Genomic DNA, 27,892 nt, shown 5'->3' on the forward strand with positions numbered 1-27,892 from the left:
TAAACTATAAGCATTTACCAGACTTGCACAGCTAGTATATTTTTGTTTTAAGAAGTTTAAAAACATCCCTAAGGCCCGTTCTTCATGCGTGAATTACTGCCAGACAATTTGACGTGATCCAGGATTATTAGGTTCTTTGAAGCTCATCCTGGAGTTGCTGTCATAGATGTACGAAGGACGGATCCCTGGTCTAGCGATCCTTGATGTAAACTGTTTATCACTGAATGAACAGCAGGTGGCAGTAAAGCAGCAAGACTTTTGACAAAATAAAATCAAGAAACCGTTGAGAATGGGATGAGATATAATGTTACAGTATGTAATTGCTCGGGAAAGCATCACCATTACTATTACCCATAGAGTTTTGTTCAAATCCCTAACCCCTAATTATTCAACATAAGCACATAGGCTAAGCACCTCAGACTTTAGGCAATATTGTCTGTTTTTGGGATTCAATTGCATGTAACCATAGCGACAGGGACTAAAGTTATATCAAAGATGGTGATATAAATAACTTATATTTGAAATGACAAACATTCAGGTGCCGTTCCAGTTCATCTGTCAGATTGAAATTATCCAACAGCAGTTTTTATAGCCCATCTGAGGGTGTGTTCACACTTGTAGTTCGGTTCGTTTGGTCCGGACCTTTTTAGGGTCTCGTCTTCCTGTTTTTGGTTCGTTTAAATGCCTTTGGTCCGTGTTGCGTTCATGTATCATTCGAACCGCACCTGAGTTCGTTTGGAAGCGGATCGAGACCCATCTTTTCAGTGGTCTTGGCCTGGATGGCAGCGTTCACACTTAATCCAATGAACCGCACTAACAGCAATTCCACCACGGTTCGTTTTAACCAAATCAAACATGCCAATTGTGAACAAACCCTGGTGCGATTGATCTGTGCGGTTCACACTTTTCTCCCTATTGTAGAATAAAAAAAACAAGTTTGCCCATAATAGCTACTGCAGCAAATGGTTGAGTGTGCGAGTGAACTGTCCAAATGAATCAAACTGAATCGTGAACGATTTCAGACCTTTTTTTGCAAAGCAGTTTGACCGATTAGATCGATCCGAGTGATTTATTTGCGAATCTGACATTGCTAGTTTTGATTGAGAACTCAAATTGATTGTTGAAATGAGAAAAAAGTTATTCTGGTGTCAGTAATCCAATTGACAAGGATTATCTGTAATATTTTACTGTAATCCAATTGACAAGGATTATCTGTAAAATTTTACTGGGGCACAGTAAAAACACTGGCGCTCATGTCCCAGTAAAGAGGGTCTAGTGAAGCTGCTGTTAAAGACTATATAACCATATTTTGTTGTTGCGTGAACGTGGCCTGTAACCACGCAAATCCCTGGTATGATGGAGCAAAAGCAGACAAGCATCATTCACAATTTCTTAAGGAAGTGTTCAAATCTAGTATGGTACATTTAAATTGTTGGCTATTGAGTGCTGCATCAGTCTGAGTATTCAGGTGGGAATGAGCTGATGGAGAAGCTAAGTAATGCAGGGAGTCCCATCACACTCATTTCCTGTAAGTGGTACAGTGAGAGAGTCCATGTGCTGCTGAGATGGTTTATGTGTGACCAAAATCTTAAAGGGGGCCCATTTCCAGAAGATAAAACAATTTCAAACTTGTATTTAACACTTCTTGCGTCCGAATAAGCCTACTTTCATATGGTAAGCGAAAAACAGTTTGAGCCAAGTAGTATGTCCGAATTCGTAGCATTCATAAAACGGTAGGCGAAAAGTACAGCCTCCGACGAGATTCTGTAGTGTGCATATGATGGACACTTTTCTGTCCCATAAGGCCACGGGAGAGGATTTGTGAAGCGACATAACTGATGCTGGTAGGTCACATGATAATGACAACATGGCGGATATAGTACGTCCAGATTACATTCATACTACACACATTCATAATATAACAATCGTAAAGTAGCCTAAGTTTCAAACCAAATGTAGTACTTACCCTCATGGGCGTAGATTCCGCGATTACCACTTTTTATAAAATGTAAATTCGTCCCCCTCACTTTTTCATAGGGCAAGTGTGTTCACGACAAGTTGAGGTTTTCGCGGGCAAAAATACATCCAGATTTAAAATTCAAAGAGTCGAGATAATCTATCTATCTACACACGTGACTTTAACGTTTCCATGGTAATCGACTCGTGCATCACGACACGCCCATGCTCGCCTCGCACCCGCGCATCATTTTCAGAGGTCACAATGAGTTCAAAACGGCAAAAAAAACTCTTCACTCCTTTTTCACGAAAAAGCCAAGCACTGTAAGTTGTCATGTGGTATCCGAATTGTGTTACACAATTATGAATAACTCTTCCAACTAAACTTGTTAATTATTCAACAAATATAGAAACAGGCAATTGAAAATATTCACTACGGTCCGCACAAACGTGCACTTATTTTCAGTCTTTTTTATTCGTAATGTCTTTTATTTATTACACATATATACTATCAAAGCCCTTCAAATTAGAATAAAGATGGTGATTGTTAATACTGAATTTGGATTTCCATGCATTAACAGCCACTATCTATCTGCTTGAATCAGGCAGCGTTGTAACCGGTTGTAACATGATATTGTGTACATTGTTTTTACCGTATATAATTCGGTAACACTTTACAATTAGATAAAAAAAAAAAGTCTAACCAGAAAGTTTGAAGTAGTTTTAAAAGCTTGAAGTTTGAAGGTTTTCAATTTGAAAGTTTTAGATAGATAGATAGATAGATAGATAGATAGATAGATAGATAGATAGATAGATAGATAGATAGATAGATAGAACTAATGTAGCTAACTAATGAAACCTTATTGTAAAGTGTTACCTAAAATTCTATATAAATGCAGTATGCAATTGTATGCATTAATGTTCTGATGTAGGTCTTGATTTATAGGGTTCATTAGTATTATTGCACTAATTTGACTTTTTTTCTTTTTTCCTGTGTTGTCAAGATTGATGAAGAAACAGGCAGCCTAGGGTAACTTGTCAGGTCAGAAAGAGGATGACACAAACAAAAGAAACTTCACAGGTGAAAAGTGATAGAGTGGCTTATTAAAACACCTGCTATTGCATTTTTTTTAATACATTGTATAAAATCTACAACAGGTGTTTGTAGTACCATATATAGACCAATCATAAAATTACCATTAGGAAAATATAGGAAAAATAATTTAGGATACAAATGTTTGGTTATTGTTCAGCAGTGTACTTAATTTCTTCTGTATGTCACAATTCCCTGTTTCTACATATTTCAAACACTTCTTTATTGTCAATAGACGGAGCCAGAGGTTAATTTAGAGTTGAGTGAATGAGGCAGAAAGTTTCAAGGAGGCTTCAGAGGTGAGGGAACACAAATGACTGGAATAAGTTAAGACATTACACATTTCATTACACATTCATTATAAGTTTTATGTCTACACTGCCTTATAGGCAAAACAAAGTAACTACACATTTTGTGAAAAGTTATGACTACAGTTATAGGGTGCAAGAGTGTGAATGTGCAAGTATCCACTGTGTGCCATTCAAATACAAAACAACGTACACAAAAAACTATTTGAAATATGTAAACAATATAGTAGGCCTACAATGTACAATACCATGTGCAATATAAAGTAGCCTACAGAACATCTGCATTTCTTTCTTTCTGTTTTATTGCTTTAAACATAAATAGCATATTAAGCCAATTAAGCAAAAACCTGTCAACAAAGGTCTGAAAAAACAACAACTGGTATAACGCTTGACATTCTGTCCCCCTCACTTTTGAAATGATGGCTACGCCCCTGCTTACCCTACTATAGTATGTGATTACAGATGCACAAATACTGTTTGTTTGGGGGTTTTTTCCTTAATGGGAAAGGTCACCCAAAAATTACAATTATCACTTTGACGCTTCAAAGACTTCATCATATAAACGGCTCGTGTCTCTTCAGAAAATTTGGACTAAACTGCTCAATTCATATGGATCAGTTAACGATCTCTTTATAAACTTTTTGAAGCGTCAAGAGTGTCAGTTTTGTAGCGGTCAATGGAGGGACAGAAATCTCTCAGATTTAATCAAAAAGATCTTCATGTGTGTTCCGAAGATGAACAAAAGTCTTCCGGGTTTGGAACGACATGAGGGTGAGTAAATGATGACTGAATTATCCTTTTTGGGTGAACTAACCCTTTAAAGTAAAGAGCCTTTTACGCCAAGAGATTGTAATGTTCTGTTTATATATGTAATGTTTCCGCATTAATACTTAAGGGTGCGTTCTGATTGGCTGTCAGAGTTGTTCATCAGCTAGAAAAAAAAAGTGATTCCAATGGTATTCTTTTAAATTGAGTGATTTTTAAGGCTCTATTAGTTCGCCCTTGGTGTGAACGGGCCTTAAAATCCCGGTCACCATTCACTTTCATTAAATAGAAAGGAGCAGCTTGCTCAAACTGCTAAATATCTCATTTTGTTTTCATGCAAGAAAAGAAATTAGAACATGATGACTATAGCAATAGACTACAGTAAGCATCTTTGTAGATAACGCCCTTTTCATTATCATTCTTCTTATATTCTGGTGTATTGCCATAATGTCAGCTCTCTCACAGAGGATTCTGGGTGGGAAAGTCCATTAGAAGTTTCCTGGAATTGGCCTAACAGCTGTGGTTTACCTCAACAACTTCCACAAACCTGTCTCTCGATATAGCTACACTTGCAGAAAAATGATCCGAGACAACAGGACTCCGCTGCAACACTGACATTAAACCTCGTTTCGGCATCACATGACTCTTTATGCGGCTTCATTGGCTCTTCGGGTTCCATTGTCTCGATAAAACACATTTCTGTTCTTAATAAATCCTGCAAGCTTTCACGCTGTGCTCGCAGGACATGTGAGCTGAGGAATCCACTCTCTGTTCATGTTTAAGTGAAGCTCACAGCCGTGCATTACTCCTCCCGCTGGGCTAACTGGGCCTTTCTGTCTGCAAGAGAAGAAGACCGATAAGTGCTATTGATTTTCTAAACTTCATTTGAGCGTGTCACAATCTGCTTAAACACTTTCTCCATAGGTCAAGAGTTCAATACTGCGGGTGTTTGGTTCAAGTATAATAGAAGATCTGTGAAGGGGAAAGAATATTGAATGACAGTTTTAATAATCACTTGAATGATCTTAGTCACCATGAAATCAAAATGGACATTTCTTATATTCTTATGGAATATTGCAGTATTTTTAGTAATTGATTTATCAGTGCACATTATTATTTATATTTTTTTTAATACATGTGCCCTCATAATCTTTAATCAAAATAACTTCCCCTCCCTCTTGCAGTGACATCTCTTCTCTGATGATGTGGGCGGGGCATCCTGTCACTCACATGAGATCGACCAATAGCAAACCACAGCCATCCAGTCAATTCCCCATGGACAAAATCAAGTTTTTTTTCTTGCCTGAGAAGCTGGTTCAGTCAGATATACGTCACACTAGTGAAGAAAAAACTACCGCAACTCTAAGCTTTGTCTCGTTGCTATTTGCTTCAAAAAGAAATAATCCTATCTCATGAGAAAACGTCATGAGTGTGTTGCAAAATACATATATTAAGACAAAATACACTATATTTGTAAGTGTTGTGAGACTTAATATTAGGATAATATAGCCTATAACTATTTTAGTGATTATATTGTTTAAACAATATAATCGAGCACCTAGGCATGCAGACTGCTTCTACAAACATTTGTGAAAGAATGGGTCGCTCTCAGGAGCTCAGTGAATTCAAGAGTGGTACCGTGATAGGTTGCCACCTGTGCAATAAGTCCATTCGTGAAATTTCCTCACTACTAAATATTCCACGGTCAACTGTTAGTGATATTATAGCAAAGTGGAAGCAATTGAGAACAACAGCAACTCAGCCACAAAGTGGTAGGCCAGCGGAATGAGTCAGGGCATGCTGAGGCGCACAGTGCACAGAAGTTGGCAACTTTCAGCAGAGTCACACGCTACAGACCTCCAAACTTTGTGTGGCCTTCAGATTATCTCAAGAACAGTGCATAGAGAGCTTCATGGAATGGGAGTCCTGACCTCAACCCGATATAACACCTTTGAGATGAATTAGAGCAGACACTGTGAGCCAGGCCTTCTCGTCCAACATCAGTGCCTGACCTCACAAATGCGCTTCTAGAAGAATGGTCAAATTCCCATAAACACACTCCTAAACCTTGTGGAAAGCCTTCCTAGAAGAGTCAAAGCTGTTATTGCTGCAAAGGGTGGACCAACTCCATATTAAACCCTACTGATTAAGAATGGGATGTTGTTAAAGTTCAAGTGCATGTAAAGGCCGGCGTCCCAAAACTTTTGGCAATATAGTGTGTTTATTAGGGTGGCCCTTAAATGTACGAAAAAATTTTTTTTCCGTTTTTCTGCAGCCTGACCCGCTAGATGTGTTCCATTTATGCTAAAAACACCCCAGAAAAAAAATGGGGCAAAAATATTAATATTTAGAGGTAGCTCAAGCAAAGTTCGCTGTTTTTGTAGGCAATTCTACAAGTCAGCAAAATTCTTCATTCTAAAACGTTTAGCATTGAGCATTGTATTCAATACTATACACAGTTTGCAGAATGCATCAAATCACATAGCCTATTACTTGATAACAGTTCAATGTGAGTACTTTATTAATTATTTAACCAAATATATCTTACACAACATACATTTGACTATTGTAAGATAACTGATGATACGCATCTTTTCACATTTAGTCCAGGCAAAGTAACTAATTTTGGAGCCAAAAATAGAACTAACTGTAAAATAATTTTTTGCAGCTTAGATCATTTCTATGAGGTGTCCAGAACAACATACTAAAAGTCCTAAGAAATCCTAGTTGAGGAAATATGTTAAATTCTCATCAATCTGAGATGTGTGCCAAGGGCCAGACACAATGATTACTCCTATCAAAATGAAACTTTACACAATGAAAGTACCCATGAAGAGTCAAATTTTTTGTATTACAAGTGTCTTTGAAAATGAATTTGAATATGCAAATGAGCTATACACTAATCGAATATAGGCTACCCAAAATACACCCAAATAGGCTTAATTTTTTCCTTTACTTCTACCACAATAAAACTTTACACAGTGAAAGTATACATGAAAAGTAAAATTTTTGTTTTACAAGTTTCTTTGAAAAATCTATTTTAAAAATGCAAATGAGCTCAACACTAGGCCCAATTGACTTATGGCCAAGAAACCATAAAGTCACAAGTAGAAAAAACAGGGGCCAAATAACTAACACATTCATGTCCATTCAGTAAGTTAACCTATGAATAAACACAATACATTTGAAGTCACTTGCCACACTTACCTGGGTCACTTGCCACAAAAAGACTTATATTGACCTTAAGAATTGATTGCACAATCTTGCCTCCAGTTGCTTTCTAAATTCTTTTTTTTTTTTTTTTTTTTTTTTTTTTGCGAACAAGCCTTACCTAATGACATTCCCCCACAGATAACATCAGAAGAAAGTCAGAATAGCCATCTTAGTCATTAGTAACGTGGTGAGATTAAATTTTGGGCTGGTAGATTTACAAATGATTGGTATTGTTGGTAAGATTACGAGATTACAGGCAGAAGTCATTCTTACCAACTAAACGATTCACTCTCACACAGAAGACAGATGAAAAACCAGATAGACACACTTTCCAGACATTACAGCTCTTTAAAATAATTTTGCCAGACACCAAAACTGCTTCTCTTTTTGTAGTTAGCAAGTATTTCAGACCAGGCGTTGATATGCTTCTACCTTCTTCTACCGTTTGTAAAGTAGCTTTGCATTGTTATGAGAAGCTAGCAACAGCAATATCTAGGTTAGTTAAAGAAAAAAACTAAAAAAAAACTAAAATAAAATCAAAAAAATCAAAAAGAAACCTCCCCATGTTGTTGTTACCTGTTGTTACCGACCCTGAAGACTATACCAGTGGGGGTTATACCCCTGGCAGGTACTACCAAGCCAGGCAGTTTTCAGGTTAGAGGCCAGTCTAAAAGCAGCATTGCCATCACCCATTGGCAGTAGGATGATTGGATGAAGATCGGGTCGATGTATTTGTCATACATATGAATGGTGTTTCTGCCTATATGCAAATTAGGACATATTCAAGTGTGGCACTCATGTGCATATTTAAATTCATTTCAAAAGAAACTTGTAATACAAATAAAGTTACTTTTCATGTATACTTTTACTATGTAAAGTTTTATTGTGGTAGGAGTAAAGGAAAAAATTAAGCCTATTTGGGTGTATTTTGGGCATATTCGATTAGTGTATAGCTCATTTGCATATTACAATAAATTTTCAAAGAAACTTGTAATACAAAAAAAATTACTTTTCGTGGGTACTTTCATTGTGTAAAGTTTCATTTTGATAGGAGTAAAGGAAAAAATAGCCCCATTGGGGTGTATTGTTGCCTGGCCTTATTGGCACACATCTCGGATTGATAAGAATTTAACATATTTCCTCAACTAGGATTTCTTAGGACTTAGTATGTTGTTCTGGACACCTCATAGAAATGATCTAAGCTGCAAAAAATTATTTTACAGTTAGTCTGTCGTAAAACACTACTTTGCCTGGACTTTTGCACAGTTCAAAGTCAATAGTTCAGAGTTTCTTAACACCACGCATTTCTGTGAAAGTGGCTTCGTTAGCCCGTCGTTAACACAATTTATGCTTCTGCAAGAAATGCATAGAATATATTTTGTGCAAAATAGGTGTAAATTCAGAATTGCCATTAAATAAGCAAGTATGTAATTTAAATAGTTTAGATAAAATTAGGCAAGTGGTAATTATCACAAATTGAGCATAATAACTGATTATACAAAATTTCAACGTCATCGAGCCACCTCTAAATATTGTTCAAATGAGCTCATATTTTGCCTGAATTATTTTTTCATGTATTGGAACAACTTGAGGGGGCCAGACAATTATAAATCAAAACTTGAAAAATAAGGGCCACCTTAGTGTTTATATAAACTTATGTTAAATGCAATTAAGCGTGATTAATCGATTTGACAGCAGTTATATATATATATATATATATATATATATATATATATATATATATATATATATATATATATAAACGTATACCTTTAAAACATATACTAAAACACATTTTATAATATATTGCTTTCGCTTCCCCAGTTTAATCAGAATGGAGTCACAAACATCAATAAAATATTTAGTGTATTCTTATTTATAAATTAGCTTATTTCAATATATATTTTTAGAATGATCTTGTACAAAATACCACTAAAATTAAGTATTTCTAAGATATATATATATATATATTTACACACACACATACAGTGTATGTATATATATATATATATAGTGTGTGTGTGTATACTATAGTGTGTGTGTGTGTGTGTGTGTGTGTGTGTGTGCAAATACCAAAATACCACTAAAATTAAGTATTTATAAGATATATATATATATACACTCACCTAAAGGATTATTAGGAACACCTGTTCAATTTCTCATTAATGCAATTATCTAATCAACCAATCACATGGCAGTTGCTTCAATGCATTTAGGGGTGTGGTCCTGGTCAAGACAATCTCCTGAACTCCAAACTGAATGTCAGAATGGGAAAGAAAGTTGATTTAAGCAATTCTGAGCGTGGCATGTTTGTTGGTGCCAGACGGGCCGGTCTGAGTATTTCACAATCTGCTCAGTTACTGGGATTTTCACGCACAACCATTTCTAGGGTTTACAAAGAATGGTGTGAAAAGGGAAAAACATCCAGTATGCGGCAGTCCTGTGGGCGAAAATGCCTTGTTGATGCTAGAGGTCAGAGGAGAATGGGCCGACTGATTCAAGCTGATAGAAGAGCAACTTTGACTGAAATAACCGTTAACTCGTTACAACACAATGCAGCAAAGCATTTGTGAAGCACAACACGCACAACCTTGAGGTGGATGGGCTACAACAGCAGAAGACCCCACCGGGTACCACTCAACTCCACTACAAATGGGAAAAAGAGGCTACAATTTGCACGAGCTCACCAAAATTGGACAGTTGAAGACTGGAAAAATGTTGCCTGGTCTGATGAGTCTCGATTTCTGTTGAGACATTCAGATGGTAGAGTCAGAATTTGGCGTAAACAGAATGAGAACATGGATCCATCATGCCTTGTTACCACTGTGGAGGCTGGTGGTGGTGGTGTAATGGTGTGGGGGATGTTTTCTTGGCACACTTTAGGCCCCTTAGTGCCAATTGGGCATCGTTTAAATGCCACGGCCTACCTGAGCATTGTTTCTGACCATGTCCATCCCTTTATGACCACCATGTACCCATCCTCTGATGGCTACTTCCAGCAGGATAATGCACCATGTCACAAAGCTCGAATCATTTCAAATTGGTTTCTTGAACATGACAATGAGTTCACTGTACTAAAACGGCCCCCACAGTCACCAGATCTCAACCCAATAGAGCATCTTTGGGATGTGGTGGAACAGGAGCTTCGTGCCCTGGATGTGCATCCCACAAATCTCCATCAACTGCAAGATGCTATCCTATCAATATGGGCCAACATTTCTAAAGAATGCTTTCAGCACCTTGTTGAATCAATGCCACATAGAATTAAGGCAGTTCTGAAGGCGAAAGGGGGTCAAACACAGTATTAGTATGGTGTTCCTAATAATCCTTTAGGTGAGTGTGTGTATATATAGATAGATAGATAGATAGATTATTTATTTATTTATTTATTTATTTATTTATTTATTTATTTATTTATTTATTTATTTATTTATTTGTTTGTTTGTTTGTTTGTTTGTTTGTTTGTTTGTTTGTTTGTATATATAAATAATCTAAATACTTAATTTTAGTGGTATTTTGTACAAGATCATTCTAAAAAATATTGCAATAAGCTAATTTATACATAAGAATACACTAAATATTTGATTGATGTTTGTGACTCCATTCTGATTAAACTGGGGAAGCGAAAGCAATATATTATAAAAAAGTGTTTTAGTATGTTTTAAAGGCAAATGTTGTAATATACACTAGTATATAGCGTGTATTGCTCTGTGACACTGGCCTCCGCATCGAACCCATTTACAAGCTTTTATCGTTCTAACTATCCCCATCTGAACAGCCATTAGTGGAGGTTTAGATCATCAACAGGAAGAAAGCAAAAGTTCTGTGGGTTTGGAAAATAGATGCTTGCTATAAACGTCTTTGTGTGCTGGACGTCCTGCATCCATGTCAAAACCAGGAACAACATCAATAGTCTCATTGTTATGTCTGAAGCATTACGGATACATAAAATAACATTTAAAGCAGTGGTTTTAACGCTCTTTATGTATGTCTTCCAAATTAGATTTGAATGCAAGAATAGCATAATAATAACCTCAATTTGAGGCCGATAATGACAAAATGTAAAGATTAAAGGAATGCACTTATGTGACGAAGATATCAATTACCAGATGTGCTTCCTCTGATCTGCGTTGCTCTGGCGGCCGGATGGCTGACAGCAGAACAGGATGCACTTTTTAAAATGAAATAACCACACCTGATTTTATCCTTGTGAAAACAGAATACATCATGGTTTTTTTTCCTGTGCGAATGGAACTGTCAAACAATCTGCAAAAATCACACTTCAACTAGACAATTGGGTATGTTTAGTTTAATTTATAAAATGCAAAAATATGGCACCGTTTTAGCAAATTTGCACAATTCGAATGCACTTGTCGTTTTGTTTTTTCATTCATGCATGCTTTTGGTTGAATATAGCCCTTGTTCAGCCTCAGTGCAACTACTTCAATACATATTTTCAATACAATATTTTTGCTATACCCAGCTATCTCCACTGCATACCTCCCTCTCGCATTCTTGCGATCTTATATAAGTTATGCATCAAAATGACAAGGAAGAAAAAGAAATGTTATAAAAAAAACATGTTTTAAGGGATAGTCCATGCACTAAGAGTTCATCAGAATGACATAATGGTGAGTAAATGATGACAGAAGATTCATTTTTAGGTGAACTGTCCTTTTAAACAGATTACACAAAATGCAATGTATATTACAATAATACAATGTGCTTTTGTATGCACCAACTTCAGAACAGATGTCATATTTCACACTATTGCAACATGCATACATTAGCATAATAGAATACAAAATAAATAAATAAAATGTATAGATTTAACTTTGCATAGGAATCATTCTTATTTGAAAGAGTTCAAATGTATGGAATTCAAAATTATGCAGCTGATTGTTTCATGTAGATAATAATATTAAAAAGGCTTTTTTTTTTAGATTTATTGCAAAATTAGTTTTGTGCTTATACATCATAAATCAAAAAGCTTCATTTGCCAAAACAGAAAAAGAAATGGCTGAAAGCCATCAAGAAAAATATTCAACTCGTCAAAAAATTAAAAACAAATTTAATACTGTATATCACACAAATGGATAATCTAGCTTTGTTTTTTTGAAGGTTTTCACGTGGCATTTATCATTCATCTTCTTTGGATTCAGCTCCAATACCCGTTTACATCAATTTTGGATGTAGGATGTCCCCAACTACTTAATCTCTAGGAGAGAGAAAAGGAAATGAGAGAGACATTTAAGTGTGTGCAGAAGCAATGATCTCATTTCAACTTGGTTGTGGACAACAGCTATATATCTGTATATCATTCTGATTGTATCATTGACAGTTTTCATGTTTTTGAAGTTCAGTGACCTCAATACCCCCGGTGTGGTGTGTAGAGAAAGAGAGAGGTGGTTTACCTGTCATCACCAGATAAAGGACTATAGCCAGACCCACAACAATGGAAACAACACTAAGCAACAAAGCAAGACGTCCAAGTCTTCTGGCCCCATCATAATCTTTTGCTTGTGTCATGGTCCGAGACTGAAGTGAAACAGAAAGAAAACCATGGATAAGTAAGCTTTATGATAGTAGATTTTCAATGGAACCGTTGGTGGCCCCATGAGCCACAGCCCTAAACATAAAATCAAACAAATTATTTTTTTCTTTTTACTTTCTCTCTCTGCATTCTGAGTTAGTACTGAAACTAAACGTAATTTAAAAAGGTCAATTCCAAAAGTAGCCTTATTTAAATGTTGTACTCCGGTGGCACTACTCACCATATGCGCGAAATAAAGCGCGAACAGGTTTATTGGAACGGCCGGGCAGAAGCAGGAGATCACGGCCACCCACATGAAGCTGCTTGGCTCGCGCTCTCCGGGCGTGGGCGATGGCGCGCGGCTGAAACTGACCCGCGATGGAGAGCAGGGCACTGAGGCAATGTTAACATCAGTATGTTCGTTCTTGTCCGAGTCAAGATAGGTATCGAGGTGTGTATCAGAAGGCGTGTGGTTTAATTCTCTCTTCTGCCCTTTGTCTGAGATGTCAAGAAGTTTCTGAGTATCTCCGAAATCGGTGGACTGCAGCGCGGCGCTCTCGCGCAGAACATCTGCCGCGTGACGGGCGTCCGTGTTTATAGCCATCTCTTACAGAATAAATCTATTTTGTGTAAAAACAACATAAAATGTTGCCTACACTCTTACTATGCTATTTTGTCAGCATAAGATTTTATTTAATCAAACTGTTCGCAGAGCAGCTCGAGCGAGGAATTCGTACACCTATTATTGGACATCCATCCACTTCATCAATATTTAACACTCGCATCACTGGAGAAGCTAGTATCTAGACACTTGGAGTAAATCAGTCAGTTTGCTTCTGGCACGTTGTGAGGAGGACGCACCACCGGCGCATCTGATTGGTGGACTCACACGCGCGCATCCTTTATTTATTTATGTTATTAAATGCTTGAATAAAATAAACATTAACAACTATTATCATCATTGTCATAATATAATACAACAATACTCCAGCGTACTTCAGTCTTCAGTCCAGGTTAAGTTCAAGCGCATCCTTTATTTTTTTCATTTTATTTTTTATTTTATTTTTTCAAGCGCATCTTTTATGGTCCCTTTTCACAGACTGCGATGACGCGATTAAACGGTTATCAGCATCGTAAATCCTGCAAAGTTTTTAATTTTATTTCGTTTTCATTTAAAAAAAAAAAATTATGTAGGCTACATTTATAACATACTTTGTATTAAATTACCTTTTGCATCCTATTACAAAAAAACTGAAGTTTTTTGGCTTTTATAGTATGAATATGTTAGCCTTACTGTTATCTATTAGGTAGTGTGCTCCAAAACAATGACAAAATTCGCATTTAGAAGATATAAGCATTCAAAATTTACCTATCACTTATTTCTGCCAATCACTCTGCGCCTCACCTTCTCTGTCCAATTAAATGCTCTCTAGAATCTGAAGCGTCACGCCCCTACATTATAAATACATGCTGAAGCTTCACTGAAACCAGTCATTTATTAACACATTTACTATTTTCTACATGGTGAATGTCATATAGTGCACTACATAGGGGATAGGGAACGATTCGGACAGTGTAAATATGCTTTCCATCGGGGTGAATGAAGTCTGGTTTCTGACAATACATCGATATGGATCGATGCATCAATCTAACGTCTAACGATACGATGCATCGATGCCACACGTAAAATATCGATATACGGTACTTTTATTTTGACACTCTCCCCATCCTCATGCAACATCCATCTACACATGATGTCTGCGCATTTTCGTTTACTCACCATACTGTCTGCCGGTGTGTCTTTATAACGTTAGTTTTCGAAATAGACGCCCCTGACAAGATTGTCTGAACCCTAAACAAGTTTTGTCACAAAAGCCGGTTTTGTCCGCTGTCAAGGCATCGCAAGTTAATGTTTTACAGCAGAAACCGACAAGCACCCTTGTTTGTGAATACAACCCGATGAGTCAGCCCCCAGTATTCAGGTCAGGTGACAAGGCTGCTAGTCACTTCGAAAAGATGCGCTAGCTGGAAGGAGTTTCGTCAAAGCTGACCAAAAGTGATCGAGGAAAACCATAATAAAAACCATGTAAAAAACCATTGACTTCGGGACAATGGAACCGGAAGTGTTAAAATGCTAACTCGCTTCCGCATTTTGGCCTACAAAGTGACGTCATACCTGCACCGCTCTATAAACAATACGCTGTTGGCTATTTTAAAAAAGAGGAGGAGCTGTTCGATATGTCCCACCCTGTCTTCCTGTTTCAGTGGAAATAGCGTCAACACATTGAATAATGCTGTGTTTTAAAGCAGTGGGTCTTTAAGGCTGCTCTGAGGGAGTTTCTAATACAGTGGCTGTGGAAATGATGGTAAAATTGACATCTTTCTCTCTTCTTCTGACTGCCGTTATCAATCTCTCCATTTTTTTCTCTTTTTGAAAGATGTTAAAACACTGTTGTGGAGTTTTTCATTTGCTATTTGAGCAAATGGGAACACAAAAAAATATATAGGCCTATTTAATGTAGTCTCTCATTCACCGCTATCCACTTTATTTTTTAGGTAGCGGGCGGGGCCATTTGTAAATTGAATGTGTGACGCTTCCGGTGTCAGCTGCTTCCAGTTATTTTTAGCTGTGCAAAAAAAGCTTGTTATGCTGCTTGATACTGCAAACTGGTATTTCTTACCTGTAATGTATGTCGTAATTATAAACACACTGGTTTTTAGCGCAAATAGTTTTACCATTTACAGCCTTTTGTTATTCTTCTCGATCGTTATTTCCCTATACAATCGGAAGTCTCACATATTCACAGAAAATAGCTAACTTCCGCGTTGAAAAATAAGGTGGATAGAAGTTCAATTATAACGACTTCCTCTTCTGAGAAACCCGGAAATGTGGGGGGAAATGTCATCTTTTTGGATTCAGGTGTTACACGATTCTTTCTGTGCGGATCAGTCACGAAAATGACTCCCCATGCACTCATTCAGGTTGTAATGCCGTATTACACTGACCTTATTAATGTTTACAAGTATATGCTCTGTCAAAGCACTCTAAAAGCGATTAACAACTTTCTCCTCATTCTCCAACTCTCTTACCAAAATGATTAAATATGCATATCGTTAATGAATACGTTTGAATGAATGTAGTGGATCCAACTCGGCGAGCGGCGCTGATAAGCCGTAGCCTATTGTCCATCTGACCACTGACTCTATCGGTCATAATGTTGCATTGCACTTTATTTCAGCGCGAAATAACCCCACTATTTAGGCCTAGGAATTTAGTAGCATTTAATGTATGAAAAATACATGTTTAGTTTAACCTTTCGGTTAAAAGCTCGATTTTACATGTGATTCTTGTCTGAAATTGTCAGTGTGATTTTGTTTACCTGCATGACAGATAGGCCTATATCAAAAACTAGACTGACTTTTTAAATAAAGAATTCACAAAAATATTCTAATTTAAGAAGGTGTTTTTAAAACCAACCCTGTTGATATACATGCTTATGTGCTTAAATCCTTTCAATTAGTTTGGGGCTACAAATATACATTTTAGTGACGCCAATTTCAAATCACTGCTTTATGAAGCTTCGAATCCACGAATCTTTTGTTCCGAATCTCGGAGCATGTATCGAACTGCCAGAGCCACGTGATTTCAGTAAACGAGGCTTCATCACGTCATAACTGTAAGTATTATGTTATGACAATGACGATAATTGTTGTTAATGTTTTTGTTTCGTTTCTTTTCTTCAAGCATTTAATAAAACATAATTAATCACATGATCTCTGTCAACCCATGAATCTCGAGGAGTCACTGAGAACCAATTAAGTGTCTGTGGGTTTTACCTGATCTCTGGTCAGTTTTATTAATTTGTAGACGTTTTAGTTAGTATAATTTAAATGAATAATGGTAGCCTCTTATTGGCCTATTTAGCTGAGCCATTCATAGAACAAACAAAACAAACCCAGAAAATTGATAAAATAACATATAGACACTTGATAATCTAATATGATTAGATAATTGCATTTGAAATATTTTACTTTAATAAAAAAAAAATAGCAATAGATTTGTACAGGTATGCATGTTTGGACCGGGTTTTTGTTGCATTTCCACTGTTCTGACCACTAGGGGTCACCGTGGGGACGGGTGTCGTCTCGAAGTCTTGACTTGCTTCAACTGTTCCACGAAGCCTCCATCTGCCCACAACTAATAAATTGTGCCTGTGTGAATCTTAAGTAGCTCATGAAATTTATATTAATATAGATGCCGATTCGTCATTTAGACAAGCGAAACAAACATATTTTAAACTTTAATGTCATTATCAAATTCATTTTGGGGAATATTAACATGTAATTTGTAATATTCCACAAATAGAAGCAAAAAGTCAGTAAAGTGAATGTGTATGTGCCCATCTGAATCAACACACATCTGGCACTAGTTATTACCAAAGCCACACTCTCCCTCAGAAAAAAAGTCCTCTCATAATATTCCAAATAAACAATGGCTTTGAGTCAGCCTGTTGAAGACAGACAGTAAAGAGCAACTCGCAGTGATTCAGTGGTCTCAATGCATCACTAATGCACCACTGAACCGCAGATCATTCAGATGTAAAGTGTGTGCTGTACCCTTATCCCATGTTCAAACACATTCAAAACTGTGAGCTACTGTGAATGAGACAATATGCACAATGGAAACTAGAGACAGCAGAATGTTTATTGGACACATGCAAGTTCCCCCTTTAGTTTTATGCCTGGAGTCAGCAGCTGTTGCAAAGGCTAAAATGTACAAAATATTATTTTTAATGACGTCTGCCATGCAAAATATCATGCACACTTCAAATATACATTATAAAACTCATTTATCAGTTTAATATTAGCTCTCCTCCAAAAATAAAAGTTTTCAAGAAAAAACATCCTGAATTTCAAACATATTTAAAAGCTTGGTAACATTTACCAAAGAAATATTTTCTCCTTCAACATAAAATGTCACCCATCAAAGATCTACAACAGAGATGATGCAGAATGAATAAGTCCCACAGCAGTCTCAGGTGAAAATGATGCATGCTGGGTAGAGCTGACCACAACAGTTCTTCAGCTGGCAGCTTTAGCGTCAGGACAGGCTCATAAAGTTTGCCAGGGAAGAACTGCGGTAGGTCAGCCAATATTCATTCATCAGGATCCACAACAAACCTAGAAGATAAAAACAAGATGGATTACTTTTCACAAACAATGCAAGATATGTTCCACTGACACACGTTTGTTAAGAGCAGTTTTCCCTTCATGTTCTCCTGTAATTACAGCATGAATGAGGAGAACGTTGGACATCAGATTTGCATATTTCTACAGCACAAAGAAACCCTTCACAGGTTCAATAAGAAGAAAGGCCTGCTGTCCTGGGTCAGTGTGAGTGTTTCTGACCAGTTCACGGTCATTTGCCCCCCACTGGGTCAGTGCAATATCATTTTGAAGATTTTTTTGATCAAGTCGAGTCAATTTTATGCCTTGCAAACTTAATGTGAAACACTTAAAATAAGTGATACATTTGGTTGAAAATTCTGCTTGTCAACTTATTGAACATTCATTTATAGCATTAAGTTCCTGTTTAATCCTAACTATAATTTCCAGGTATTATTGAAACTTTACTTTGTTTAAAAAAAAAAAAAGGTAATCATAAAAAAATAAATACAATTAAAATGTATAACTATTTAATAAGTAAACTCTATAGGGTTAGGGTTAGGTTAACCCTAATAATTTACATTTTTTGGGCAACAGTATTAGGGTAAGTAACCATTTTTACTGTTAAGGGCTGATTTAAGTTAAGAATGTTTAGTCTCATGTAATAATGTTAGTTCACCCAAAAATAAGTTATATCATCATTTACTCCAAACCTGTATGACTTTCTTCTGTGGAACAGAATTTTTTATTTTTTGTTCTTACAATGAAAGTCAATGGTCACCAAATATGGTTGGCTAACAACATTCAAGATTTTCTCTTTTGTGATCTACAAAAAGTCTGTCAGTCATACAGGTTTAGAACAGCAGCATCCAGTTAAATTACAGAATATTTGGGTAAAATACCCCTTTAAGCTTAACTATAAATTCATTTAATCTTATTTAACATGGAATTTATTACTTAAAGGAAAAATGTCAATTTTATAATTTCTTACTTCTTTTTTTTCTCCAAGACATTCCCATTACTTATGGTCTCTAGTTGTTTCAGTGCATCTGAATAATTTCATGTTCTTTCCACACAAGTGGCTGCACATTTGTGAAGCATCGCTGAATTTAATCGAACGCAACAATTGCGTCAATCATGATGCTCGAGTTTCACAAATGAAGCCCAAGAATGCCTGTCATTCCCAACAAGAAATGCTGATATAAACTTGCAGAACATTCCAGCTTACAAGCGTGTTTTGTCTTTAAAGAGTCTATATTTTCCATTGCACAAGGAAATAAATGGCATGCTGAATCATGCTTACTCTACGACAAAGATTTAGGTTGCTCGCACTTTCCGTCTTGCTTCCCTCCCCGAACTGCGTTTGGTAATCATCTACCATTCTTTCTCAGTACTCTGTGTCCCTCGTTCATTACACCCTCCCCCATCCAGCGAGCCGGCGCAGACACGCAGACATGAATCAGCAGGCATTTGGGGTGGAGGCCAGAGGACAAGGTAAGGCCTTGAGAGCGCATTTCAGACGATCTATGATGAACAGAACAATCACGAACATGATAAACAGTTTGAATATTACGCATAACTCACATTGGCAGCTTAAAGGGACAATGCACCCAACAAAAAAAAAAAAAAGGACAATTCTCTCATCATTTACTCACCCCATGTCTTTTGAAACCTGTATGATTTCTGTTCATCTGTGGAACACAATACAAGATCTTTATAAGAACGACCAAGCTTCACCTTTCCATATAATGAGATTAAATGGTGACCATGACTGTCAACCACTATTTATTAAAACCAAACCGATGGTGTTAAAAGCAAATGTGAGATAAAAACACATTTGCTAAAGCAACCAGGCCATCCTTGAACCCGAGCGCTCCGCATTGCAAGTGTGGTGTTGTACCAGGTGAGCAACCGAGCAAGTTTACAATGTTAGAAAAGACAGACATATGGAGCTGGTTATGTGATGAAAACTTAAAGTCCCCATGAAATCAAAATTGACCCTATTTACTTTGTTAGCGCATATTACTAGTTTTGTGGTGAACAATTAATCCGTGCAAGTAAATATAATTTTTTTTTTTTTTTTTTTTTTTACCATGGTAATCTTTAATCAAAATCTGAAAAGTTACTTCCGGTCTGGAATGGAGTCTTTTTCTGATGATGTAGGTTTGACGGCTTGGGTTGAAAACACTTAACCACTCCCCTCAAACCGTTAGTCTGCTATGAGCGAGAGATGGAGAGGAGGAGCGCTAAGTAAAACCCTGCCCTCTGTTCAATATTCCGTTTCACTTGGAAATACGTCATAACACAGGAGAAAAGTCGTTTGCAACTTCCGGTTCACAGGGACTTTAATGTACTCGTTTACAAATCAGGCACTATGGTAAATGTAAGAGCTGCGCGATTAATTATCAAAAGATCGTGATCTTATTCCTAAATGATTCGCCTGTCTATTAAACCGTCAATAAAAATCACAGAACATTTAAATCTGTGTTGGCGCTGAGCCAGAGAGAGCAGTTGTCATGTTTAGGTATGAAACCGCTTCACAAACAGCCTTTTCAACCACACAGTGGCATTATTTCTGTCTTACAAAAATTCAAATCATCACAGAAGTGCTGAGATAAAAGTTCAAAATAGAGCAAATCAGCTTTTGAAGGTAACTTCGCGCTTAATAACGATTGTGTCATTCCATCGTTTTACCAGTAGATGGCAACAAATGGCTTAAATGTATTTGTCATTGAATCATTCATTCAAGAGATGCATTCAAAAACGCCGTTTCATCCAGCAATAAAACAAGTGAAGTATTTATGAGCGAGTCATTGAATCATTAATTCAAAATGATTTATTTTTAATAATTCCTACAAATTAAACCTTTTTAAATAGCAATTAAGAGAGTTAAATTCCTTATTTGGTTTAGTAGTCTGTTCAGAATCATGGGAAAATCGTGATCTCTATTTGAAACAAGAAATTTGTGATTCAATACATCCAGAATCGAGCAGCTCTAATAAAACATAAATAAAATAAACATAATATAATATTTATTAACCAATAATCTGCCCCTGTAATCATAATTTGTGTGAAAAGGAATCAAATTTCTTTTAGTGTCTCAAATTTAGCTGGAAACTGCAGTGAATTTTATTTATACCAACAAATTTTGGTAGAGGCATTTTCCCCAACGAGACAAAATTCATGATTTCTGATTGATAGGAGGCCTTAACTACATAAGGGCAGAGTTTGTGGCCTCTACTCTTTGTAACAAAAATCAGGAAATTATTTTTAGTATAGTAATTAGTTCTTAGTAAATAGTACCTCAAAACTTTGGACTCAATACATGCTATACAAATCGCCTAAATGAAATGAATGGATGTTGATTTCAGCACAATGAAATATCCAGGGGTGTCGCAGCAAAATTAGCCTTAGAGAAGTGTATTGACAGTGTTTGAATATCTGAACACGCTCGTCTCGTTCCCCTGTCACCAGTCGATCTATTGATCTGGTCTGGGTGTACACAAGCTGCAGTGCGTGAGTGGAAAAGGGAAACATTAAGGTCAGCTCGCTATTGCTAATGGCTAACACACTAGCCTACATTGTTAATACAAAAAGTGTCTTATGGTACCAAGACGTGTTCGACCCTTGGTATCTAAAGCGTTCGCACAAGAACAAACAATTAAATTGCTTATCTTCAGCCAACATGATCAGTAGTCATACACAAGCATAAACCCTACAGTTAAACTCTGTGCTAACGCTGATATCTTTTCTCAGGGCTGACAAAGTGATATCTATGAGCACACAAAGGACTGAATCAGTTAGTGTGCGTGTACTGAGGAACAGGGTGGGAATATTTCTCCATCGCTCTTTGCCGTTTAAGGGCGGAAAGAAAAACTCATCGCACTGCAAAGCCTGAGGCTGAATCAGATGTGACCGAGTACTGACTTGCCATGGATTTTGCATTTAGGGCAAATGGTGGCCATTTTAATGCACTGACATCAATACAGAAACATGCCTTTTGTACTTAAAAACATTTATTCCTTTTCATCCAAGAACAGATCAGCTGTAAGGTCTTAAAATGTAAATAATTACCTTGCTTGATAGCATCCCATTACTGAGGGAAGTATGGTGCACACGTACTCCACCATTGAGATCATCTATATAAAGAAATGTGGTTGTGTCAATTGAAACACATTTACTTTTTTTATCACAGATGATGATTCAGATCCAGGGTGAAGTACAGTCCGGGTTTATAACCCGATTCCTCATACATGAGAAAAAAAAGCAACTAAGTTTGCTCTCTGTACCTTAAAGGGCTGTAACTGCATTACGGCACTGTGATTTGAACGCCGATTCAGAAGAGCCGTCTATTTTTGGATGCCTGGTTGAAAAGTGTTGACTTGCTGTGACTCAAAAACTAACCTGGCAGAAAATAAAACCAACACTATAGAGCCACAGATACATGGTGTCACGGAGAGCGTCTTGTCAAGGACTTTTGCTGATATGCATTGTCAGAGTGACGTCTTAGAAAATACTTGAGGCCTGCTCGGTCCAGACCATCTACGTGTCTACGCGTTTTAAATATAGTTTGAAAGCAACATTGTTCTTATGTAGATTTCGTTGTGATTTATATTGACCAACAAACAAAATTAAAAATAAAATGATGAACCATGCCAGCACATTCAGTGACATTCAAAGGTTATTGCATTGCCAAGAGCAAGTTGAGAGTAACTAAATTATATGGTATCACGGGATAAAAAAGGGCACATTTATTACTACTATAAATACAATTATGTTAGACTAAACCTATAATTCCACATTTTATAATATATATATATATATATATATATATATATATATATATATATATATATATATATATATATATATATATATATTAATAACATATATACATATGTGTGTGTGTTATAATACTTCACATACACAAAAAACTACAGTATTGTGTATGTGACGTATTAAAATATTATATATATAGGCCTATATAGTTTGTTACGTCACTTCCTAACCAGCAAAACCGATTGTAACGTCACATATCGAGCAAAATCTACTGAGATTTGAATGAATTACATAAGGATGTTCTTACCCAACCAAATGAGGAAACACACTTTAGCAGACACGTTGGCATCTATGCAGCAATAAAAAAAAAAGGACTGACGTGATTGTACTGAATAACTATCTTGTATTTGCTCTGGCTCGGATTATATTTTTCTAGAAATAACTTTAAACACACAGATTACACTGACACCGGCTCGCGTCCTCGAGTGAAGGCTTTAGTAGGCTGGAAGTTTGGCCGGTATAATGGAATGAAACTTATGTAATGACCTCCGCCCGGCGTCCAACATACTCGATGATGGCCTGTTCTAATATTATAATCTTTCGTTTTTATGGCGAAAAGAAAAAGCGTTCGTCCCTCAGAAGCGGATTTTTTTCCGCCCCACCTAATAGTGAACTGCCTCGCCTTTCCCCGAAGCGAATAAAGCTGTTTTATCTCAAGCCCGACCGAAGCAGGCTGCGGATTAGATGTACTACGAATCTGGGTAATGTCTGAAAAGTTGACTGTCTCAAACGCTCACCTCGCTTGTAAAGAGATTCCTCCGTTTTCGCCTCTCGCTCTCACGTTTACCGGCGTCTGCGATCAGCTGGCAAAGGGAGTGACGCGATTAGTAACAGCTGGCCGCTGGATCTGCGACGTCAAGGCTTCGCTATGACGACTGACTTCCGTAGATTATAACTGACTTCAGCTTCAGCCAACGTTAAGCCTCGACTCGCAAGAAAGGGGGCGGGACTAAAACCGTTCCAACCAATTAAAACGTCTCCTGCTCATGGACGATTCGTTTTCAGCCAATCATCTGTACATGTAAAAGTTTACTTAACAACCCCCAAAGTTATTTTATGTTATTTTATTTTTGAGTTGCACTTTATACATGTATAAATATGTAAACGTTAATTAAAGTAAATATTGTGTTAGAGTTGCTGGAGGCTTCAAAAGATTCCAAAACGGCAAAAAATGGGCTTGTATAAATATATAACAAGTATGTTTATTTATTAATTGTTCTCAAGGTTTTTATATAACAAACAAATATATTTACAGTGGCACAGAGACAAAAATAAATACATTTTGTAAGTGAAAAGGTCTGCGTCTGTCAATAAAAAAAAAAAAATGTTTGGATGGTAGTTCTCTTTATGGTTCCGCTCTGTAACCTTTATTGCTGTTACTAAGTTTGGCTGCTCAGCACCGTGTTCTTCTCACTAACTGACGGCCTTGTTCTAAATATAGGGTCAGTGTCTGAGCCAAAATCACATGTGTATTTTTTCTTTCGTATAATTTGGTGATGATTTAAATCTTTTTTTACAGTCTATGATTTAAATGTTATGCGTGCTTTTATTCTATTGCAAGTGCTCTTATGGTCGAAAAGTTGCAAAATAAGTCTGTTTCCTCCATTGCTGTTGGGCACATAGGAGGAGTTCTGTTTCCATGGAGATGCGTCATCACGCTCAAACGACCTTCACTTTGATAGAACGCTGTGAGTTCTATCGCGCGCGCAACCTAACGTTACTTGTTTATAGATGTTGATGTAATAATGTCTCTTTTAATGCTCATTAAAATTGAATTTGTATTTAAAGTATATTCAAAGTCTTTGTAAGCAATGTTCTCGTTTTAAAGTGCTGGGAAAGCCGTGAGTGATGATGGCATCGTTTAGAGAAAAACGGATTAAAGGTGCTTCTCAAACAACAAACATGCGGCAGGAGATTTCTGCTAAAAAAGGATTTCACGTCCCACCTTTGACTGGCACAGTGAAAGAGAGCAAAAAGAAAAGGAAAGACCCAACAAAAGAGAAAAGGAAATCGAGGAATTGTATTAACCAAACTAAGGATTCAGGTGAGTTGGTTTTAAAAACTTGTGAACGCTTTACCTGCTGAAATAAATAAAGTAAGCAAGTAAGTAAGTAGCTAATGGAAAACAATAAATCTTAAAGTCCCCATGAAATCAAAATTTAAGTTGTTTGGCTTTTAGTAGGAATGTTAGCGTTCAAGTTTAACTATAACTTAGTGTGGTCCAAAACAATGACACAATTTACGCATTTACAAGTTATAAGCATTCAAAACTTACAGTTTTTCTTTTTTCTGTGGATTTATTGGCGGGTTGCAAACCAATTGAAAAGGTGCACACCGCCACCTACTGTGCTGGAGTGTGATGAAGATAGAATACAAGGAAGGCCCTGTACAAAATGGCACACTTCATATGCACCTATAGGCCCTGTCCCAATTGGCACCCTAACATAGACAGTAAAAGTAATGGACACAGCGACCCCATTGGATTCAACGGAGAAAAGTGAAGTCAATTAGAAGCACTCACTTCCTGATGGCTGAGCGTACTGCGCAGACTCAAACTGAGCTTGACAACGTAGATGTGACGTGAGCAACCCGTCTGTCTTCTAGTAGCTGTGCCAAGAGAAATGTGAATCATTCCCTTCCGAAACTTGCAGAGACGGAGAGTGTGAGTAGGAGGTGTCCATGAGCTAGGAGCATGAGAAACCTTTGCTAAGTATTTTGATTAATTATTTTGTCATTTTGCCTCCACATCCCCCCGATTGCCCGCGAGCTTCTCCTCCTGTCCATACAGTAATCTCTCTACTGTGCGACAGAGAGTCGCAGGTTATGACGCAATCGTTAGCCTATTTTTACAAAAACTGTTTCTACTGGGCCATAACGTAAGATACAAGGTACTGGAGCCTTTTATACATTTTCGTGTTTCTTTAGAAATAAATAATGGACAAATGCAAAATTTAAACGCCTCAGATGTAAAGTTATTCGCTGTCAAAGTGACGCCAAAATGAATGGGAGTCAATGGAATGCTAACAGCAGGTGGGGGTCCGCTAATCAATGGCGGCGCCCGGGGAAGCTTCAATGTTTTCCGAAACATTGCCCCCCCCTGCACCCTAAGCACTCGTGGTCTTCCTACGAGTCTGCACTTTTGTGACGTAATGCCGCTTTGACTGTCGGGAAGAAGTCTACTGCGGAGTCAGTGCGTGCTCGGCAAAAGTGCGCATCGAGGGCGCATATCGACCGCAAAGGGGGCGCTCGTGAGCACCCTTCTGAGGCCTAAAACGACAAATGGGACACTCTACAGTCTCACGGACTTAACGGACACGCATACTCGGCAGCCATTGTAAGTCCACAAGACCGAAAGTGCATATGAAGTGTGCCATTTGGGACAGGGCCATAGTCTTGGGTACTTGCAATGGCTACCGTGTGCGTATGTCCGTTAAGTCCACAAGATCGTCGGTGTCGCATTTGTCATTTTAGGTTTCAAAAGGTTGCTCACAAGCGTATTAAACATAAGCATTAAACGTTTAGACAGACTCGCCATTAGAAACAGCACTGACGAGTAAAAGAGAATCATAAATTACATACAGTACTTTTAAAACTACACATCCTCTGCATGATTACTTTCACTGTTTTGCTTTAGTAATAGTTATATTAAATCTAAATGAGAAATCTATTAGACTGTGGCTGTCAAATGCGGCTTTGCTGAGCTCAACAGCTCTGGCCAAGCTGTGATATAAATGAAATGCTATTGACTATTTTAAAAGGGGGAGGAGCTACTCGATATATATCCCGCTCCATGTCTTCCTGTTTCAGTGGAAATTACATCAACGCATTGAACTCTGTACATTTCAAGACACTTCAATGGGATGAAAATGAAAATTCTGTCATCATTTACTCATGTCCTTCCAAACTTGTGTGACTTTCTTATTTTGAGAAATGTCTCAATGCTTTTCTTTCTATACAATAGAAGTCAATTATATCCAAAAACTGATTGATTATCAACATTCTTCGAAATATCTTCTTTTGTGATCTGCAGAAGACAGAAACCCATACAGGTTCTGAATGACATGAAGGTGAGTAAATGATGACATAATGTTCACGGTTTAGGTCAAATGTCCCTTTAAATAATTTTAATTTTAAATTTAATACTGTTTCAATTTAATTTATGCATTAAACTTGTGGGTAAAAAAAATCTGCTAATGCAATTAATGGACAATGCAAAATTCATGGATATTTAAGATACAGCACATTATCTGAAAAGTCTAAATATCATTTGTAGTTTAAATAAACATATCTTGCTGTAAGGATGTTTAGATATTTAATTGGTATTCAAGGCATGGGAATAGTAATTTTCCAGTGCTGCCAATGAAATAAAATATATTTTTACCCATCAACCCGTCTGTCCTCCCTCCAGAGAAACTCCAGACAGAGCAGTGGACCAACGGAGAGATAAGTGATGCTCAGGGCAAAGGTCATGCCAAAGCCAAAGAACGAAAGAGCAGCAAATCCAAAAACCCCAAGGTTGTATCAGAAGTGGCTTCGGTTCCGACTGAGGAGGACAAATCTGATTTGACCCACCTTGGACAGGACAGCTTGAGGTGGGAAGGAGCTCTGGAAGACCCCATTGCAGAGGCCCAGCGGTTGGAGGTCTACAGAGCCAATCGCCGGAAACGTTACATGGCATCAAGAACATTCACACCGGTTTGTGCACAGACTCAAACACCTCAAAACTAAATACACAAAACAAGCCTGGAGTTTTAACTTGAAGAACTTTGTCTTATTATCAGGTCTACTATCATGTGCAGAGTCTGTTAGATATGAACAGGTGTTAGTAGTAACATAACTGTAGTTAGAAAGTTCTTTAGGCCTGCATGTGCAATCATTTCTACGGATACTCTCACATGGAGGCCTACTGTTATATAGTGCATTATATTGTGCCTATACATCGATCTTTGGTTTTGTTACCACTTTTCATGCATTGTTTTCATGCAGTCAGCCATCTACTGAATCATTTTATGATTTATT

The 27,892-nt window shown here is 37.2% G+C and overlaps 2 protein-coding genes and 1 long non-coding RNA gene across 6 annotated transcripts; 1 reads left to right on the forward strand and 2 right to left on the reverse strand.

Annotated features, from left to right (window-relative positions):
- Positions 1–12,388: 12,388 nt before the first annotated feature.
- Positions 12,389–13,646, reverse strand: trarg1b (trafficking regulator of GLUT4 (SLC2A4) 1b). Its single transcript, XM_079847854.1, has 3 exons — positions 13,110–13,646; positions 12,750–12,873; positions 12,389–12,553 (listed from the first exon to the last, which is right to left on the reverse strand). Exons 1-3 carry the CDS (start codon positions 13,470–13,472, stop codon positions 12,543–12,545), a joined length of 498 nt encoding a protein of 165 aa, XP_079703980.1. The 5' UTR covers positions 13,473–13,646; the 3' UTR covers positions 12,389–12,542.
- Positions 13,647–17,565: 3,919 nt separating this feature from the next.
- Positions 17,566–23,797, reverse strand: LOC307145034. 2 transcript variants are annotated; one of them, XR_013818872.1, is made up of 3 exons: positions 23,611–23,797; positions 22,109–22,173; positions 17,566–18,049 (listed from the first exon to the last, which is right to left on the reverse strand). It is a non-coding gene; the product is annotated as an uncharacterized lncRNA (long non-coding RNA). The 2 variants fall into 2 exon arrangements; XR_013818873.1 differs by lacking the exon at positions 23,611–23,797 and adding an exon at positions 22,324–22,687.
- On the forward strand, positions 23,282–27,614 carry liat1 (ligand of ATE1). 3 transcript variants are annotated; one of them, XM_079847853.1, is made up of 3 exons: positions 23,282–23,574; positions 24,702–24,917; positions 27,282–27,614. In XM_079847853.1, exons 2-3 carry the CDS (start codon positions 24,722–24,724, stop codon positions 27,599–27,601), a joined length of 516 nt encoding a protein of 171 aa, XP_079703979.1. In that variant the 5' UTR covers positions 23,282–23,574; positions 24,702–24,721; the 3' UTR covers positions 27,602–27,614. The 3 variants fall into 3 exon arrangements, 2 of the variants coding, with proteins under 2 accessions (XP_079703979.1, XP_079703978.1); XM_079847852.1 differs by lacking the exon at positions 23,282–23,574 and adding an exon at positions 24,502–24,561; XR_013818870.1 differs by lacking the exon at positions 23,282–23,574 and adding an exon at positions 26,835–26,940 and having other exon boundaries at positions 24,843–24,917; positions 27,282–27,352.
- Positions 27,615–27,892: the final 278 nt, after the last annotated feature.

This window comes from Squalius cephalus (assembly GCF_949319135.1).
Source record: "Squalius cephalus genome assembly, chromosome: 17".
NCBI classification, from domain to species: domain Eukaryota; kingdom Metazoa; phylum Chordata; class Actinopteri; order Cypriniformes; family Leuciscidae; genus Squalius; species Squalius cephalus.

What these genes read in the sequence shown, in the direction of transcription:
- liat1 (XM_079847853.1), top strand. Translation starts at nt 24,722, where the DNA reads ATGATGGCATCGTTTAGAGAAAAACGGATTAAAGGTGCTTCTCAAACA. An exon ending in TAACCAAACTAAGGATTCAG is followed by an intron (nt 24,918 to 27,281) that starts GTGAGTTGGTTT and finishes TCCTCCCTCCAG; the next exon opens with AGAAACTCCAGACAGAGCAG.
- trarg1b (XM_079847854.1), bottom strand. Translation starts at nt 13,472, where the DNA reads ATGGCTATAAACACGGACGCCCGTCACGCGGCAGATGTTCTGCGCGAG. An exon ending in CGCTTTATTTCGCGCATATG is followed by an intron (nt 12,874 to 13,109) that starts GTGAGTAGTGCC and finishes GTTTCACTTCAG; the next exon opens with TCTCGGACCATGACACAAGC.